Source organism: Hydra viridissima, unplaced genomic scaffold, assembly GCF_058129835.1.
Source record: "Hydra viridissima isolate aposymbiotic clone 2 unplaced genomic scaffold, HvirCarnegie_v1 scaffold_16, whole genome shotgun sequence".
Lineage (NCBI taxonomy): Eukaryota > Metazoa > Cnidaria > Hydrozoa > Anthoathecata > Hydridae > Hydra > Hydra viridissima.
In genome coordinates this window covers 7,242,715-7,258,995 of record NW_028324315.1, presented here as the reverse complement: position 1 = coordinate 7,258,995, position 16,281 = coordinate 7,242,715, and the positions used below count along the sequence as shown (strand labels likewise).

Sequence of the window (16,281 nt, the reverse complement as noted above, 5' to 3'; positions counted from 1 at the left end):
GATGATTATGATGGTGAACACGTTAATGATTATTAAGATTAGGTTGTTGTTGTTTATAATGATGATTTTGATGATGGTGATGATTATAATAATGTTAATGACAATCATTTGGATTATAATGATGAGAATGATTATTGTGATGATCATGACGGTGATGATCATGATGCTACTGATAATTGTATTAATAAATAACATAGTCTAAAAAATGTTGGTACTTATTAAAAAACATCATTAATGAAAACTAAAAAAAAAACTTGTTTCGAAGAAGACAGTCACAATGACGAAAAAGATGAAACCTATGTTATACCTGTTTTGAAGAATTTCTTTGGGGATTTTTTCTTGCAACGAAAAGATCCGCGCGAGAGGCCTGCAATGGTGCCATACTTATAGGCCTCTCCAGCGCGGATTTTCCAACCATCGGATGAACACGTTTCTAAGACGGAATATTTATCACTAATAAACTGGAAACCAAAGTATTAAAAACAAAGAAAAATTCATGGTTCTTAAAAAGATGCAAATTTGTTATTGGTGACTTTATAGATGATGGTGAAGGCAATTAGGAAGACGGGGAAACGAAACAGATCATGATGATGACAAGTATAACAATGATGATGGTGAGTACGAAAATGATAATGCTGCTGCTGATGATGATGATGATGATGATGATGATGATGAGGATGATGATGATGATGATGATGATGATGATGATGATGATGACGATGATGATGATGATGACGATGATGATGATGATGACGATGATGATGATGATCATGATCATGATGATGATCATGATCATGATCATGATTATTATGATGATACTGTTGATGATTTGTCAACGTACGCACGGACGTACGTACTACGTATGTATGTATGTATGTATGTATGTATGTATGTATGTATGTATGTATGTATGTATGTATGTATGTATGTATGTATGTATGTATGTATGTATGTATGTATGTATGTATGTATGTATGTATGTATGTATGTATGTATGTATGTATGTATGTATGTATGTATGTATGTATGTATGTATGTATGTATGTATGTATGTCTGTGTGTGTGTGTGTGTGTGTGTGTGTGTGTGTGTGTGTGTGTGTGTATGTATGTATGTATGTATGTATTTATGTATGTATGTATGTATGTATGTATGTATGTATGTATGTATGTATGTATGTATGTATGTATGTATGTATGTATGTATGTATGTATGTATGTATGTATGTATGTATGTATGTATGTATGTATGTATGTATGTATGTATGTATGTATGTATGTATGTATGTATGTATGTATGTATGTATGTATGTATGTATGTATGTATGTATGTATGTATGTATGTATGTATGTATGTATGTATGTATGTATGTATGTATGTATGTATGTATGTATGTATGTATGTATGTATGTATGTGTGTATGTATGTATGTATGTATATATGTATGTATATTGGTCATTTCTTTTGAAAAATCGTAAGTTAAATCTAAAGTGCTTACATTTTCTCTGAAAAATCTTCGTTCTTCTTCTTTTTTTGTTTTATGTTTATGTTTTTCTTCTTTTTCTCTAATTTTTGTTAAGAGATGAAGTTTTGTATTGAGAGTAAAGTTAAATTGTATATATTTATATTGAGAATAAAGTTTGTGTTTGTAAATAAATTATAACTAATTTTTTAAATAAATATCCAAAACGTGAAGACTCAGTGCAAGAGACGCCTAAATTGCAAATGAAAATAATTTGAAAAAGCTGATGTATATACGCATATTGTCCGCTGTATTATACCTCCTTTTGCTCCTCCACTCGGTCATCCTCGTTGAAATTATTCTTACTATTTTCATAAGCTATGATAAATGTTGCATATTAGTTATGATAATTGCTGTCAAAACAAACACACCAAAAACTTTTATGTTTTATCTTAGAACATGTAAGCTGTATACATTAATCGCTCCACTTTTTGGTAAACAACTATCATAAGTGCAAATTACATATAGTTAGATTAAACTAAACAATAATGACGCAGAAACATATAATAATACTATAAAACAAGCAAAGTTATACGTTTTTTACCATTTCTCAAAATCTTTTTCTCAAACTCTTTTAACAACTTACTATGTAAGCAAATTTTTTAAACAAATGACAACCAATTTGATGGCAGCTTAATTTGACGTCATCTTCGTTTCTAAGTAACTGATTACCGTTAACTGTTGATACCTCGGATGATGCAGTAAATGGGACATTTGTATTTGAAATATCCTTATGTTTCCAAAAGTGAGCGACATTTGCATTTGCAATATCATCAAGCTTCCTCAAGTGCCGCCCTCTTTAAGAATCTTGATGATGCTGCAAATGCCAATGTCCGTTTTCCTGCTTCATGCAATTCGAAGTATTAGCAGTTGTTTTAAAAGCAATAATATGTTTTCCGCTGACTGCAGAAACCAGAGAAAAAGATATCAGTGAATCAATGTGCTGCGAAGTTTAGCTAATGCACGATCCATGTAAAGCGTGTCACCGTTATGTTTAAAAACATTCAGTCGGCCAGAAGGATCAAGGGAGAACGAGCATAAAAGTATGCTTTGAAACAAAACGGCTATTTTCATAGCCACAAATCTGTGAAGAACATTGTTGTTTTAGACTATAACTTAAACATTTTCCATGCCTGAACTTTGTTTCTTTGAAAAATGTGTTGCTTTGAAAATAGCCGTTTGATGAAGGGTTGAGCAGAACGGATTTTTTCTCGTCCACTTTTGTGGTGTTATTCTATATAGCAACTTTCTTTTTTGGTGCTGCTTTAGCTTTTTGTTCCTCGGATTTTTGTAGTACCTGGCCTGCCGGCACAAGCGCATTTTATTCCTCTCATAGATCACTTTGTTTGGTCTCCGTGAAGTTGCGCTTTTAAATTTCGTTTTATAGACTTTTTTCAGATGAATTTCTTTTTAGCTCTGTGTCTTTCCTGATTGTTTTTATTTGAACGCTATTTTATAGTTTCTCGTTAAGTTTGTATTTTTTCTTTCTTTGATTTTTATTGTTTGCTTAAGCTAAACATTAATTTAAGAAGCAAGCTCTTTATGTAAAATTAAAATGGATATCAAAGCTGCATTTTTCGAATAGTAAATGGAAAATAATGAATAGCAATCCAAGTACACAACATAATCTCAGCATACAAATCTTAGAGCCATGAAAAGTGGAATATATCATGCATACTCACTCGTTAGAATGTTTCGGATTTAGCGTCTATAAGTTTTAAATAAACTTACCGTTTGTGGTCTTTTTTTTTGAAGGGAGAAGGGGGAATGGGGTCAGGAAGGGAAAGGGATGAGTTATATGAGGAGTGAATTGTGTTGATGATGGTGATTATTGATTTGAACGAGCTTTCGAAAACAGGGTTTTGATGTTTGATTACATGGTCTTAAGGAATTATTAAACTAATTGTTAAAATAACGACAACATAGACAGCAGTTTGATTTTTGATAGCAAAAGGAGTAAAACCATAGCGTTCTTTATTACAGGCCCATTCGTCGCGCGACAGGATTTTTTTTGAGGGGGGCCCTGTTTTTTTACGGCAAAAATTAATAATAACTTTAATAAAAATTAGTTTTGAAAAACTAAACTGTATTTTAAATGTATAACCTAATAGTCTTTTTTTGTATGAAATAAAAAAAAGAAAAAGAAAAAAGAAAGAATAACTTAAAGCAATGAACAATGTAAATATAATGCATTAAAATATTTTTTAATTCAAAACTTCACGCGTTCACATAATTATAATTTCACTTATATTTGTAGGCTTTACTGTCTGAAGCACAAAATTGATATTTTCTTATTGTGATTAGAAAATGGTACTACACCAAACATATAACATCAGTTGAATTTTATTTCAAAAAAAGAAAAAAGTCGGAAAACTGCAACGCAAGTAAATAAAACCTTTATAAACTATAAGAATAATTTTACAACTAGACCATTTAATGCAGGTTCTTTGCCAGATCTTGTTGTGACATAAACTTTTTAAAAAAGTGTTGCTCAATATTACACAACTGTGTTCGTACAAAAACCTTTCCAAAGTAAAACCTCCTCCCCTTTAGTCACGTGAATGTTCAAAATTCCGAAGATTTGCGGTTCCAGCGTTAGATGGACAGAAGTCGTACATTCACGTGGACCGTTTCCTGGTCTATTATTGTTTAAGGCAAAAAATCAGCATAGAAGTTCGCCTCTGTCGCAAATGCCTATCTTCCCACAAGAGGTCTGTCCTAATGAGCTAATTATGGGAAATACACCTACGCTAACACGTTCGCCGCCGAGTTATTTTAAACTATGCTTTATTTATTTGCCGAGCCATAATGTCTGCAATGATTCGTTTTTGCCGAGGCTGTTTTGCGCGGTTTCGTTCTCGTTGCCAAGGCCAGATATCAACATTTCAATAAACAAAATATTTTTAATCTGGAATAATTGTATAGTATTTTTTATTCTGAATATAACTGACAAAAAAAAAAAAAGAACTACGAGTATACTCGTTGTTTGGCAATCGAGAAGAAGTTCTTTTCTCCAGTGTCGAAGTACGAGTTTACTCACAACACCGTAACGAGTATAACTCATTGCGGTGACTACACCTTTTGAAGATGTAATTGAGAACTTGAAAGTTGTAATTAAGAAACGTAAGATGTAATTGAGAAATGCAGCATGTAATTTAGAAGTCGCAATATGTAAATAAAAAACACAACACGTAATTCAGAAACTTTAAAATGTAATTGAAAAACCAACCATGTAAATAAGAAATCGCAATATGTAATTTGAAATATGTATTATAAACTTTTCTCAATTACAACTTTCATCTTCTAAATTACATCTTACGTTTCTTAGTTACATTTTCCATGTTCTATATTACATATTGCGACTTCTAAATTACATGCTGCATTTCTCAATTACATCTTACGATTCTTAATTACAACTTTCAAGTTCTCAATTACATCTTGAAAAGGTGTAGTAATGTAGCTTATTTGATGCATTATTATTACAAATAGTGTTTCAACTTTTTTGCACGTGCACATTGGCAGTTATCATGAGTAAAAAAGGTAACTTACACTTTGTTTTCTTAATTCTAAATTGCTGTGTTTTTTTAGACTAGAAGCTAAATTATATTTGATAACTACATAATATTGTATGTTATTAAAAAATGTGAAAAAAAAAAAAAGATTAAAGTCCACAATAAGATGTTTTTTAATACATTAAAAAACATTTTAGTGTGCACTTCGAATTTTTTACACAGTATGCTAATTAATGTGTTCTATAGATGAGTAATTTCTTTTTTATAACTAGATAATTTATAAATTTATCTATCTCCTACTAGCTCAACACAGATATTCCACGATTGGATCAGCACAAATGATTATGGAAGATTGTGAGGATAGTGAAGATGATGATATTGAAGATTCGGATTCCAACGGAAAGATGACTTTTTAGACTTCTCGATCACTTAATTGGACTTCTCGATCACTTAAATAATACAATGGATAAGATCTACTGTCCTAACAAAAATATATCAATCGATGAGTCAATAATGCTTTGGAAGGGACGTCTTCTATTCAGGAAGTATGTGAAAAACAAAAGACACAAGTATGGTATCAAGTTCTAGGAGCTTTGCGAATCAGATGATATTGTACTAAAAGCAAAAATCAACTCTGGCGAGACAACTCTCGATAAACATTTGTTGGCTCAAACGGGAGCTATTGTTTTAGATTTAACGGAAATATTTCTGGGAAAAGGTTATCACCTGTACACCGATAGCTTTTACAATTCTTTTGAATTAACAAAGCACATGATAAATCAAAAAACATTCATTTGTGGTACTTTGAGAACTAACCGAAAGTCAAATCCAAAAGAGTGTACGAAAGCAAAACTGAAACAGGGAGACGTTTTAAGCAGAAGCAGAGAGGGTGTAGTGGTTGCTAAACGGAAAGACAAAAGAGACGTGCTAATGATTAGCAACTTGCATTCGTTGCAAATGATTGAAGTGACAAACAGGAGAGGAGTGAAAAAAAGGAAACCAAACGTTATTAAAGATTACAATCAATATATGTCAGGAGTAGATAGGGCGGAACAAATGGTATCATATTATGATTGCCTAAGAAAGACAATCAGATGGTATAAAAAAGTAGCACTTCATCTCTTTGATACTTTTTTTGTTTAATGCTTACTGTCTAAACACCAAATACGGAGTAGATAAAACAATTTTCTAGCTTAAGTTTAGAGAATTAGTTGTTACGGATTTATTGGGTGAACGTTTGAATGAAATTGTGCCCATGGCCTACTGTAATTATACGGCCTGATTTGTTGCATTTTCCGGAAAAAATTAAGAGGCCAGTTTTTTTACGGCTAATGTTTATTTTATTAAAATGGTCGAGGAAAACTTAAGATTATCATCATGTAATTACATTATGCTATACAATATTTTTCGCTAACTGATTCCCTGTTTCAGTATATTCCGATAACATATGAAATACTGAAATAGGCTTTCAAATAGCTATGTATCAAAATGCTACTAAATTAAACTTACATTTTGCAAAGACTTCTTACAACTCTTATGAGGAAATAAAAACAAAGGTTTGTAATTTTATATGTATTAAGGATTTGAGAAAAAATCTTATTAGCACTAGCTATCAGTTCTTTGTCTTTTTTTAAACTCTTTTACTTGATCTTTTCTTACAGAATCTGTAGTTTCTTTTTGTAAATTATTATAAAAAATATTAATGACAATTCGAGATCCATATTTAATTCCCCATTCTGTGTGTTTCTCGCATGTAAAATCAACACTGCTATAATAAATCTTAAAAATTTGTTCTGCAAAACTTTTAATTGATAAAGAATAACTGCAATGTTTGATTAGAATAGGAGAAATAATATCTAGAATACTAAAAAGATGACAAATAAAATCAGACAAGGATTGACTTGGACATATAAGTCCACCTCTGGATAATATTTTCAGATATTCGACGTAATGTACGTAATGTTGTGATAAGAGCATGAGAAGTTTGTTTGGTTAAAGTAAAATATTCACATGTTGACCAAATTTCAATCCAATTTGCAATTTCTCTATAAAATGTGGGTTTTTTATCTCCTTTTACAGCAGCATTGCCGAGCTGATTGGATGTATTAAACATCTGCTTTGAATTAAGTGTGATAAATAACTTATGAAACAATGACAAAAATTGTGCTACATCATTTCTTTCAGGAAAATAACTTAGTATCGCAGCTGTAGTTGTTTCATCAAGAATCGCTAATGCAAGGTTAACATCTTGTTTATTGTTTCCAGGATGAGTGACCTGACAATTGATTTTCCTCGCTTTTTTCAAGTTTCCATTTAATAATTGGTCTTTTTCATAAACTTTATGAAATAAATCCCAAGTAATAAAACCAGCTGGAACTTCAACTTTGTCTCTGAAGAAATCAAACGAAAAAGAAGGAAAAACAAATTTTTTTCCATTCAACAAGTTATTCCTAACATTTTTTATTAAATGGATTATATCATATAATAGATATGTTTTTAAAACTCCATTATAAGCTGGATGATAAATAGTTTTCCATCTCCAGTATAAGATTTATGTAACTCTGAAAATGCATTAACGTTGGTAGAATGATTATCTGTAACAATAGCTCTTACTTTAAAACCTGATTGGTGCAATGAGGTAATGCACTCATCAATTTCTTTTTTCAACCATGTTCCTGTTGTGCAAACTTCAGGTGATGATCTCACAACATAAGGAATAGCTTTTTGAAGCCCTACAATCATAAAAACAACAACACCTTTATAAAGATTACTTTCTGAATCTTCACCAATATATTTCCCACTTTGATATTGGGCTGCTTTCTGCAGATACATTTCATCCACAAGAAGCACACAATCACTTGATACACAACCTTTTTGTAACAAAACTGTTATAGCTTTATACGCATTTATATCACCACTTTGGATTTTTCTAAGTAAACTAAAAGATGGTAAAGGTAGTTGTTCTAACAATAACTTATAAGACTGTGCTGAAGTGTGACGTAAAATTAGTGCATAGCGTATAATGGATGCAGAATATGGAGGTCTGCCTTGAGGAGAATAGTATCTAATTTCATTTAACTCTGTCAAAATTGAATTCATATCATTGGCTTTATTTCTAATATAGACAGGAAAATTTTCTAACATACTACAGTTTGTTAATTTGCAATTATGACCACTACGAAACCATTCAGGTAAAGAAATATGATAGCCTTTATATGACAATGAAACATAAAGATCTTTATTTACAGTTATTGACTCAAAAACAATTGGTATGCCTGATTTTTCATCAAAACATAGTTTATAATAAACAACACTATCATGCATTTTTTTAAATGTAAAGCCTGGTGGAGAATGTTGTTCTGTCAAAGAATCAAGATTAATTATTTTATCAACACTTTGAAAATCTTCAAACTCATCTTTTCCTAAATATCTCAAAGTTGGTTTTTTTCGGGGCAACTTTGGAACCCTTAGAGTTGATGATCCACTTATTTCATCAGTTTGAATAGTTGGAACTGGAAGAAGATTCCATTTTAAGGTGCATCTTTTTCCATAATTAATAAATTTGTCATCAAAATGATTAACACAAATAGCTGAATATTTTGATGGAACCCAATCTTTTCTATTAACAAAGTATATCCATCGTTTTCGCAAATCAGATTCTTCAGGAAAATGAAATGTTGACTTTTTTGGACCATTAGAGTAACCAGTTTTACAGTTTGTAACAACACATTTATTAACCATTTTATTACTAAAACGAATCAAAAAAGCGTAACAGTTATTTTTAAATATAAAGTTCACTTACATTTATTATTGGAATTATCTCCACTTAAACAACATCGCATAAAAAAGCAGTTCGACTATATACAGTAATAATAATAGACTGTCTGTGTGTCTATTTCATTATTCCACTCTCTAATGGAATATAATGAAACAGGCAATCAGTCAGAATACATTCACATATTAATCAGTTCAGAATACATTACATATTAAATGACTATAAAAGCATAAACCGATGCATGCAAACAAATATTTATATAGTAATTGTTAAAATATTTTAATTCAATATTTTATTCAACACCTTTGTATAATATTCACTGGTAAATATATTGTTATTGTTGTTGTTGTTAATAAAACCTTTCATACATAGTTTAAAATTTAAAATAAGCCGTAAAAAAACTGGCCTCTTAATTTTTTCCGGAAAATGCAACAAATCAGGCCGTGTAATTACAGTAGGCCATGTTGTGCCTCGAATCACCAGTAATAGCTTCCGCTACTTGTCTTCGATGCCACCGAATGAAAAGAAAAAATTCCCAACCAAACCATGTCGAGTCTGCTCTAAAATAAAACGTAAAGAAACTCGATATGAATGTGCTGTTTGTGAAAATAGACCTCCGTTATGTATTGGCGAATGTTTCAGAATGCACCTTTCAAAAGAATAGGTTTCCACTTGGGTTTTCATGAAATAAAATTAAACCAAAATCAATGTTTTACTTTGATCTGTTATAAGCTATTTCTGCCTTTATCCGCATTTAAATTAACTTCGCTGGATTTTTAAAATAAAAACTTGAATGCAATATTTTCTGAAACCAAATGTGAAGCTAAGAAAAAAAAACAAAAACAAAAACGAACAGACAAAGCCAGTCATGCACAAACATTATTTGAAATAAGTTAGTACAACTACTAGTTTACTAGTTTAGTAGTTGGCAAACTTATGACGCCGGCCCAATACGAGTATTCTCGTAGTTTGCAAATATCAAAGTCCCGCTCATTACGAGTATACTCGTAGTTGGCAAATAAATGACGCCAATTTACTACAAGTATACTCGTAGTTGGCAGCGAAAGTGCTATTAGGCTTTGAAAGTAGACATTAAAAGAGCGTCTGCGATACATGTTTCGAAACCTGCAGATATCAGGAGTAAATTGAGTAAATTTTTGTTTTGGTTTTTTGAGTTCTTGTTTGGCTGTTTTACAGAGTTGCTTTAGCAAGAGTTTGAATGAGCGGGGGGATAAACTCCCTCTTAAACGTGCTGGTTTTTCTTTGCAAAACTTATGTTGTTTATGGCTGATCAATTTTCTCACGGTGTTTGTTTTGTAAAAACAATTCGGTAATGCTTAGTTACCTATTTGATAAAGGAGAGTGTTTAAAACTAGCAAATAAGGATGCCTTCTGCAGGTCTAGGTAGTTTTTATTTGTAAGTTTAGTGTGCGATGCGGACGCAAACGCAGGTATGCAAGAGCTAGTTCGTTTTTTGAAACAGGTCAAAACAGCTGTGCGTTAAGTTTGTTTGTTTGTTTGTTTGTTTTTTACTTTAACCCGTCATCGTCATGTTTATAGCACTGAAACGAACGAAAGAGCTAGAGCATACAGTAAGAAGTATAGGAGAATTCAGTCCGAGATTACCAAGATGCTAGCTTCGACTGAACCTTCTAGTGGTGGTGTTACAGTATCAGAGAAACACGATCTTCACGTTGAAGACGTTTTAGCTTACAGCGAAATTGTTAGCGATGTTAGCAGTGCAGATTTTGTTGAATTGTAAGATTGGGTTGAGGCTTCATTACTTATCTTATGCTAGCGACTTGCTTAACTGTTTTGTTGAAAGTGGTGCAACTGTTTATGGTGAAACCTGTGTGGTTTCAAACGTTCACAGTTTGGTTCATCTCTCAGATGACGTTGAAAATCGAAACTGTTCACTGAATGGAATGTCCGCTTTTCCTATTGAAAACTTTCAGCAAACATTGATGAAACAAGTTCGAAAGTGCAGCAAGCCAATATCACAAGTTGCAAAGCGTCAGTTTGAATTGGAAAATGTCAGAACCTTATTTAAAACTTCAAAGCGTACAAACTTGTCTGTAAGTTTTGGAGATTCTTCTTTTCTAGATGAGAACTCTTTTTTTATGATTGTTGAAAATGTTGGAGATGACAACTACTTGTACAATGGTTTAAAGGTGAAATATACTAAAAGTTTTCATAACAGCCCAGTGGATTCCAATATCTTTGACATTGGTTTTGTTGAGAAGTTTGATGAATTGAGGCATTTACATCCAAAAGGGTTCTGGTTCTTAAGACCGACCTTGTAAGAGTAAAGAAGGTTTGCGTATTGCCTGTCAATAATGGTTTTGTATGTTTTCCCCGTATTTTTGCATGAATCGGAGCAAAAATAAATGTTTTTGTGTGCATAGGTTTTTTGTTTTTTTGTTTTTTTGTTTTGTTTAGTTTTTAAGTGCAGAACCAAAGAACAAAATCAGTTTGCTATTATTAGCACAATGCAACGCCCTTATAGAATTTCAACTTGCTCAGTTTTTATTCTTCTTCATTTTGTGAATTTAAGAACTGTGTTACATTATAATGTTTTTCAGAACAACAGTTTATTGATCGTTTTAGTATTTCAAAAATGTCTTAGAATAGATTTATAACACTTGTGAATTGCAATAGCAGTTGCATTATTTGTGATCATGATAATCAATTTAGTATTGTCCGTTGATTGGAGCTGCTCTCATTTTAAAAATGGTTGCTTTAGTTTGATTAACAAAAAGGTAAGAGAAGAGCAAAACTGAAGTGGGAGTAATTTTAGGAAAATGGATTGACACAGAAAAAAAGGTTGTGTATTGGCCAAGTGGTGTAGACGTGTTAGGGGCAGAGAGATTCAATCTTTCACCAAGTTCACACTGGAAACAGACTTATAAAAATGAAATGTGAGGATGGTAGGTCTTTTAACATTTATAGCATGTCTTAATAGTTGTTGTTTTCAAATTGCTATTGCTTTTATTGTTTATGTCTGAGTAAGATTTTAAATCAGCTATGTGTTTGTTTACTTTTAAAGATGAAATGGAAGTGTGTAAACTATCAGACCTGTCTGCTTCTGAAGAAGAGCGTGGTTTTGTTGTTGACAATACATTGACCTCAAATGAAACATCAGGTAAGAAACTACACGATTTGTTGGTTTGTTTCTAAAGGTTTTACAAATGAATATGTTTTTTTTTTTTTTTTTTTTTTTTTCTTTTTTCAGAGATTCAATTGATACCGGCTTTTACTCCTCACAAAACCAAATTAACAGCATTTCCAACTCCAGCATTTTCTTTTTTTCCTTCATCTGCAAAAGTCAGTCAATGATCACAAAGTTTCAAAGAAGCAACACGCTCTCAGTCAAGATACCCTGTGACCAACATGTAGTTTAACTCAGTTTTATCACATTCAACTCTGCATGATTTGTCTCATGGTAAGGACACCTCAACCTGTTGCATTCAGCTGCTCCCAAGTTTTTCCTCTTGAAAGTGCACGTAAGGAAAATTGTTTTGGCTAAAGCGGTTTGTTTTCAATATGATTGAGCTTGAAAGTTGCAATAAAGAATTATTTGGAATATGTTTTGTTCAGGTGACTATTTGCTCAATATTTTTCAATTTATTCTAACAGAGTTTCAAAAAGCTGTTCTTAAGAATTTGGGAGAGATTGCAGTGTTCATGAATGAGCTTCACCAAAGCAGAGCTGTCCATAATGACACCAAACAAATCACAGCTCTTTTGAGCATAGAAGAGTTTGAGACAGCAGAAGAGCAACTGAATTCTGCTTCTGCTTATAACGTCTCCCTGTTTCAGTTTTGTAAAGTCTTTGCTGTAGTAAAGAGGAACTGAAAATAGTTCAGAAATTTTGCTTACTTTAATTGTTTATCTAATTTACTTAAAGATGTTGTGAAAATAACATTTGCTGATGTGAAAGAGTCTAGTATGAGAGAAGGTGTGATGGTTAAGCTAAAGAATGGTCCAGGTCGAAAAGATGGTACAAAAAGCCCAAAAAAAGGATGTTGGGAGAATTGTAATTGGTAAATATACTTTTATTTTAGAGTAAGAAACAAGTAAAAATGATGCAATGCATAGTTTGTTAAGTTTTTACCAAAGAAATAAAGAACTGAATTATTTGTGATTTGAAAATTATTTTTAACTTTGCTGACAAATGCTTCAGTCAAAACAAAAGATATCTTTTTTTTTGACTGTAGCACTTGTCAGCAAACAGAGTTAACTTTTGTTTTCTATCATTCTTGTTTTCTTTCATATAATTATCTAAAAATGTTGTTGCTTCATCGGGTCCTTTATCTGCAGCATTTTCTACATAAGGTTGTTTGCAATATAAGGTTGTTTTTTGAGAAACAAGGTTAATGATACCAAAATGGTGTACCCATGTGTTTTTTTGTAATATACTCCACTAACATAAGTGGTTTACTTGTAGTTTGTTACTTTTTCACAATCTGTACATAATAAAAGACTGTCCTCTTGTTTGTCCAACTCATATTTTTTTGTTTCATCACAGAAAACCTGTGCTTTTCAGATATGTATATCATGTTGGACTGTGAAGTATTTTGCTAAAAGTTTACATTCTTTCATAAATTAGTATTAAAAAGAATAGTGTAAATATAAGTTTGACAAAGTTATGGGTAATTTATAAAAATTTTGCTATTAACTTCTACATTAAAAGGAATTTAAAATGAAACTTTATTACTACCTAGAGACAAAAAAATTATTCATTGACATTTTCATAAACATAACTTAAAATATTTCTTTAGGTTTTTAATCCTCGCATGTAAGCATGCATTTAATAATTTTTTGATTGAGAATATGTACTTAAAAATAGATGAAGAAACTTCATTCCTTAATTGAAATTTTTTTATACCTCTGTTAACTATTATATTTTACTTAGTTGCTTAAGTAAATTAAACAGTAAGTAGTATTTTTTATGCTAAAATGTGAATTTTTTTTCAGACATGTTTCAAGGAAGGAATGAAATAGTTTGTAATTTAATAAAATAAACAAATATGCATTGAAATACCACATAGTAATAGTGACCGATAATGGCAGCTACAACTACAACCAAACCAAGGCTTATGCATTATAAAAACTAAAGATAAATAATAAAAGATTAATCAACAGCATGCTATCATTATCACAAGTCTTGTCCCTTTTGTTTAAATAAATTAATACAGCAGTATTGTTCTTTTTACCAATTAAGAGTTTCTATTGTAATAACTGTTAATCATTATAATTATAGAACAGTTTTTTTTTCCATTTTTTTTATTTTTAATTTTTTTATCTAAATATCTGCGCCAATTTTCTTCATGGCTTTTTCTTCTTTTGGATGCCATGATGGTTGTTTGTATTTGAAAAAAGTAATAGATATCTGTTTCACTTGTAAAACCCCTTATTAATGAAATTGATCCTATTTTTTTTATGCGGCTCAGATATTTTTTTTTGTTCAAAATAGCTTGTACACATGAAAGGTTTTTAGTTCAGTATTGAAGTGACATAGTTATCTCTGCTTTTTTTTTTTAATGGACTCGTGCAGTTTTTGCTGGCAGCACTTCATTTGCAATTGTTTATTATTTTAATTGTTTATTGCTTTTGTTCCATTTCCTTTTCTTTGTGTAATTGTTGTTGTTATTTGTTGTTTTTACTGTAAAAGAAACTAGTTTTTGTTCATAATTGTTATTGTTTGCTATTTTTTATTAGATTTTAAAATGAACCAGGTTATATTTTTAAGTTCTCTTTTTTACTCATTATTGCTATTGCTTGTTACCTTAATTTTTTATTTCTTTTGATAAAATTTTAAAATCTTTGTATTAATGTTTTTGAACTACTTCTTTATTAATCATTATTGTTGTTCTTTTTATCATAGTTGTATGTTTTTTTAATTGTCATTAAATTTAAAAATGAACTTTGATTACTCTATATTGCCAATATATAAGGTTTTTTTTTTTTATATTTTAAACACATATTTTGTTGTTTATTATTGCCATTGTTTATCATTTTTCTAATGCTTTAAAAATTTTTGTATTGCTTATTGCTGTTTATTACTTTTATCACATTTTAAAATTCTTGCTACTATTTATAGTTGCTATTGTAGTTGATTTAATTATATTTATAAAGTTTTTAAATTACTTTTGACTGTTCTGTTTTTTGTTAATACATAGAGCTGCTTGGATTCTTTGTTTTTGGAGCAACAAAATGCTGTTTTCAACTTCTGATTCAAATCAACAATCTCTCTCATCCAGAGTATCCCCTCTCTGTCTCCCATATCTCCTTGCCAAAAATGATCACTTATTAATGTTTTTATCAATCTTTGACTTTTTTTTTATTATTTTTAGATGTTCTTCTGTATTCTTTTCATTATCTGTTTCAGTTTTTAAAACTTCTTTTTTTGTTTAATCACATTTTTTTCTGTTATGTTTTTTAGGCAGGGTTTTTGTTGTTGTTGTTGTTGGTGTTAGTTAAGATTTCTATTATATTTTGCAATATTTTTAACTATTGCTTTTGTTTATTATCTTCGTTATACTTTTAAGTTAATGTTGTCATATTGTTTTCAAATTCCTTTTGTCACTTATTATTTTTGCAATTGATTATTACTTTTATTGTTTATTGCTTTTGTTGAACTTTTTAAATGATTTGTATTAGTGTTGTTGCTAGTTGGTGTTTTTATTGTGTTTTTGAATGTTTTTTATTATTCAATGTTGTAATTATTTATTTTCTTTAAATATAGTTGTTGTTGTTTTTTTTTTATTATACGTTGGAATTGTTCTTACTTACTAAAAATGTTCATGCAGAATTTTTGCAGATGCTGTAAAAGTTTCCGTGATCAAAAGAGTCGCTATTGCAAGTTCGAGCATCAGTTAAGCTAAAGAATTCACCACTTCAAAAAGATGTTATGAACTGCGTTTGAAAGCATTACGTTGAGGAGTTTTATACGAATGTGGTTTGAATTTATATTTTTCAGCCACTCTATTTGTAATACAGAAGTAGTATTTCTTTTTAATGTTTTAATTAGGCGTATGTTTTATATTTGTACTTTTGCATTTCTATTTAACAGTTTTATTTAAGAAAAATCTACAATCTAACTGATGTAAGTATTTATATAGTTCCGCGTTAGTCCTCTTTATTTAAAGATAATAAGGAATAGTTATAATAATGCGTTTCTCTTTCAATATTATTATGTATCGTGGGTGTAAACTATTTGTGTTTTACAAATATATGTATGACATGAAAACATATGTGTTTTACTATTTATCCAAATAGATAACAGTGCAGCTACAAATTTTAATCTTATAACATTCATGGCGCACAGTTCTTATAAAATAATCCTATGTATTTAGTAATGTTAACTTGATATTATCGAAGGACAATTAGTAATAAAATTTTTTATTAATTTTCTTTCCGTAATACTGAGTTGATAAAAGTTATAAAAAAAAAAGATCATAATTAAAAGCGTT

The 16,281-nt window shown here is 30.5% G+C and overlaps 1 protein-coding gene and 1 long non-coding RNA gene across 6 annotated transcripts; one reads left to right on the top strand and one right to left on the bottom strand.

The window, feature by feature from the left end:
* Positions 1-6,589: 6,589 nt before the first annotated feature.
* LOC149877827 (uncharacterized) lies at positions 6,590-9,689 on the bottom strand. Of its 2 annotated transcripts, XM_090073702.1 has the most exons (3): positions 9,524-9,689; positions 7,646-9,367; positions 6,590-7,420 (listed from the first exon to the last, which is right to left on the bottom strand). In XM_090073702.1, exons 2-3 carry the CDS (start codon positions 8,771-8,773, stop codon positions 7,346-7,348), a joined length of 1,203 nt encoding a protein of 400 aa, XP_089929828.1. In that variant the 5' UTR covers positions 8,774-9,367; positions 9,524-9,689; the 3' UTR covers positions 6,590-7,345. The 2 variants fall into 2 exon arrangements, with proteins under 2 accessions (XP_089929828.1, XP_089929827.1); XM_090073701.1 differs by having other exon boundaries at positions 6,590-9,367.
* Positions 9,690-10,535: 846 nt separating this feature from the next.
* On the top strand, positions 10,536-16,058 carry LOC149877826 (uncharacterized). Of its 4 annotated transcripts, XR_016447854.1 has the most exons (5): positions 10,536-11,734; positions 11,854-11,949; positions 12,040-12,310; positions 12,444-12,849; positions 14,989-16,058. It is a non-coding gene; the product is annotated as an uncharacterized LOC149877826 (long non-coding RNA). The 4 variants fall into 4 exon arrangements; XR_016447855.1 differs by having other exon boundaries at positions 12,040-12,849; positions 15,619-16,058; XR_016447853.1 differs by having other exon boundaries at positions 12,040-12,849.
* The last annotated feature ends 223 nt before the right edge of the window (positions 16,059-16,281 follow it).

Excerpts from the sequence above, each read along its gene's own strand:
- LOC149877827 (XM_090073701.1), bottom strand. The coding sequence starts at position 8,773 with ATGGTTAATAAATGTGTTGTTACAAACTGTAAAACTGGTTACTCTAAT.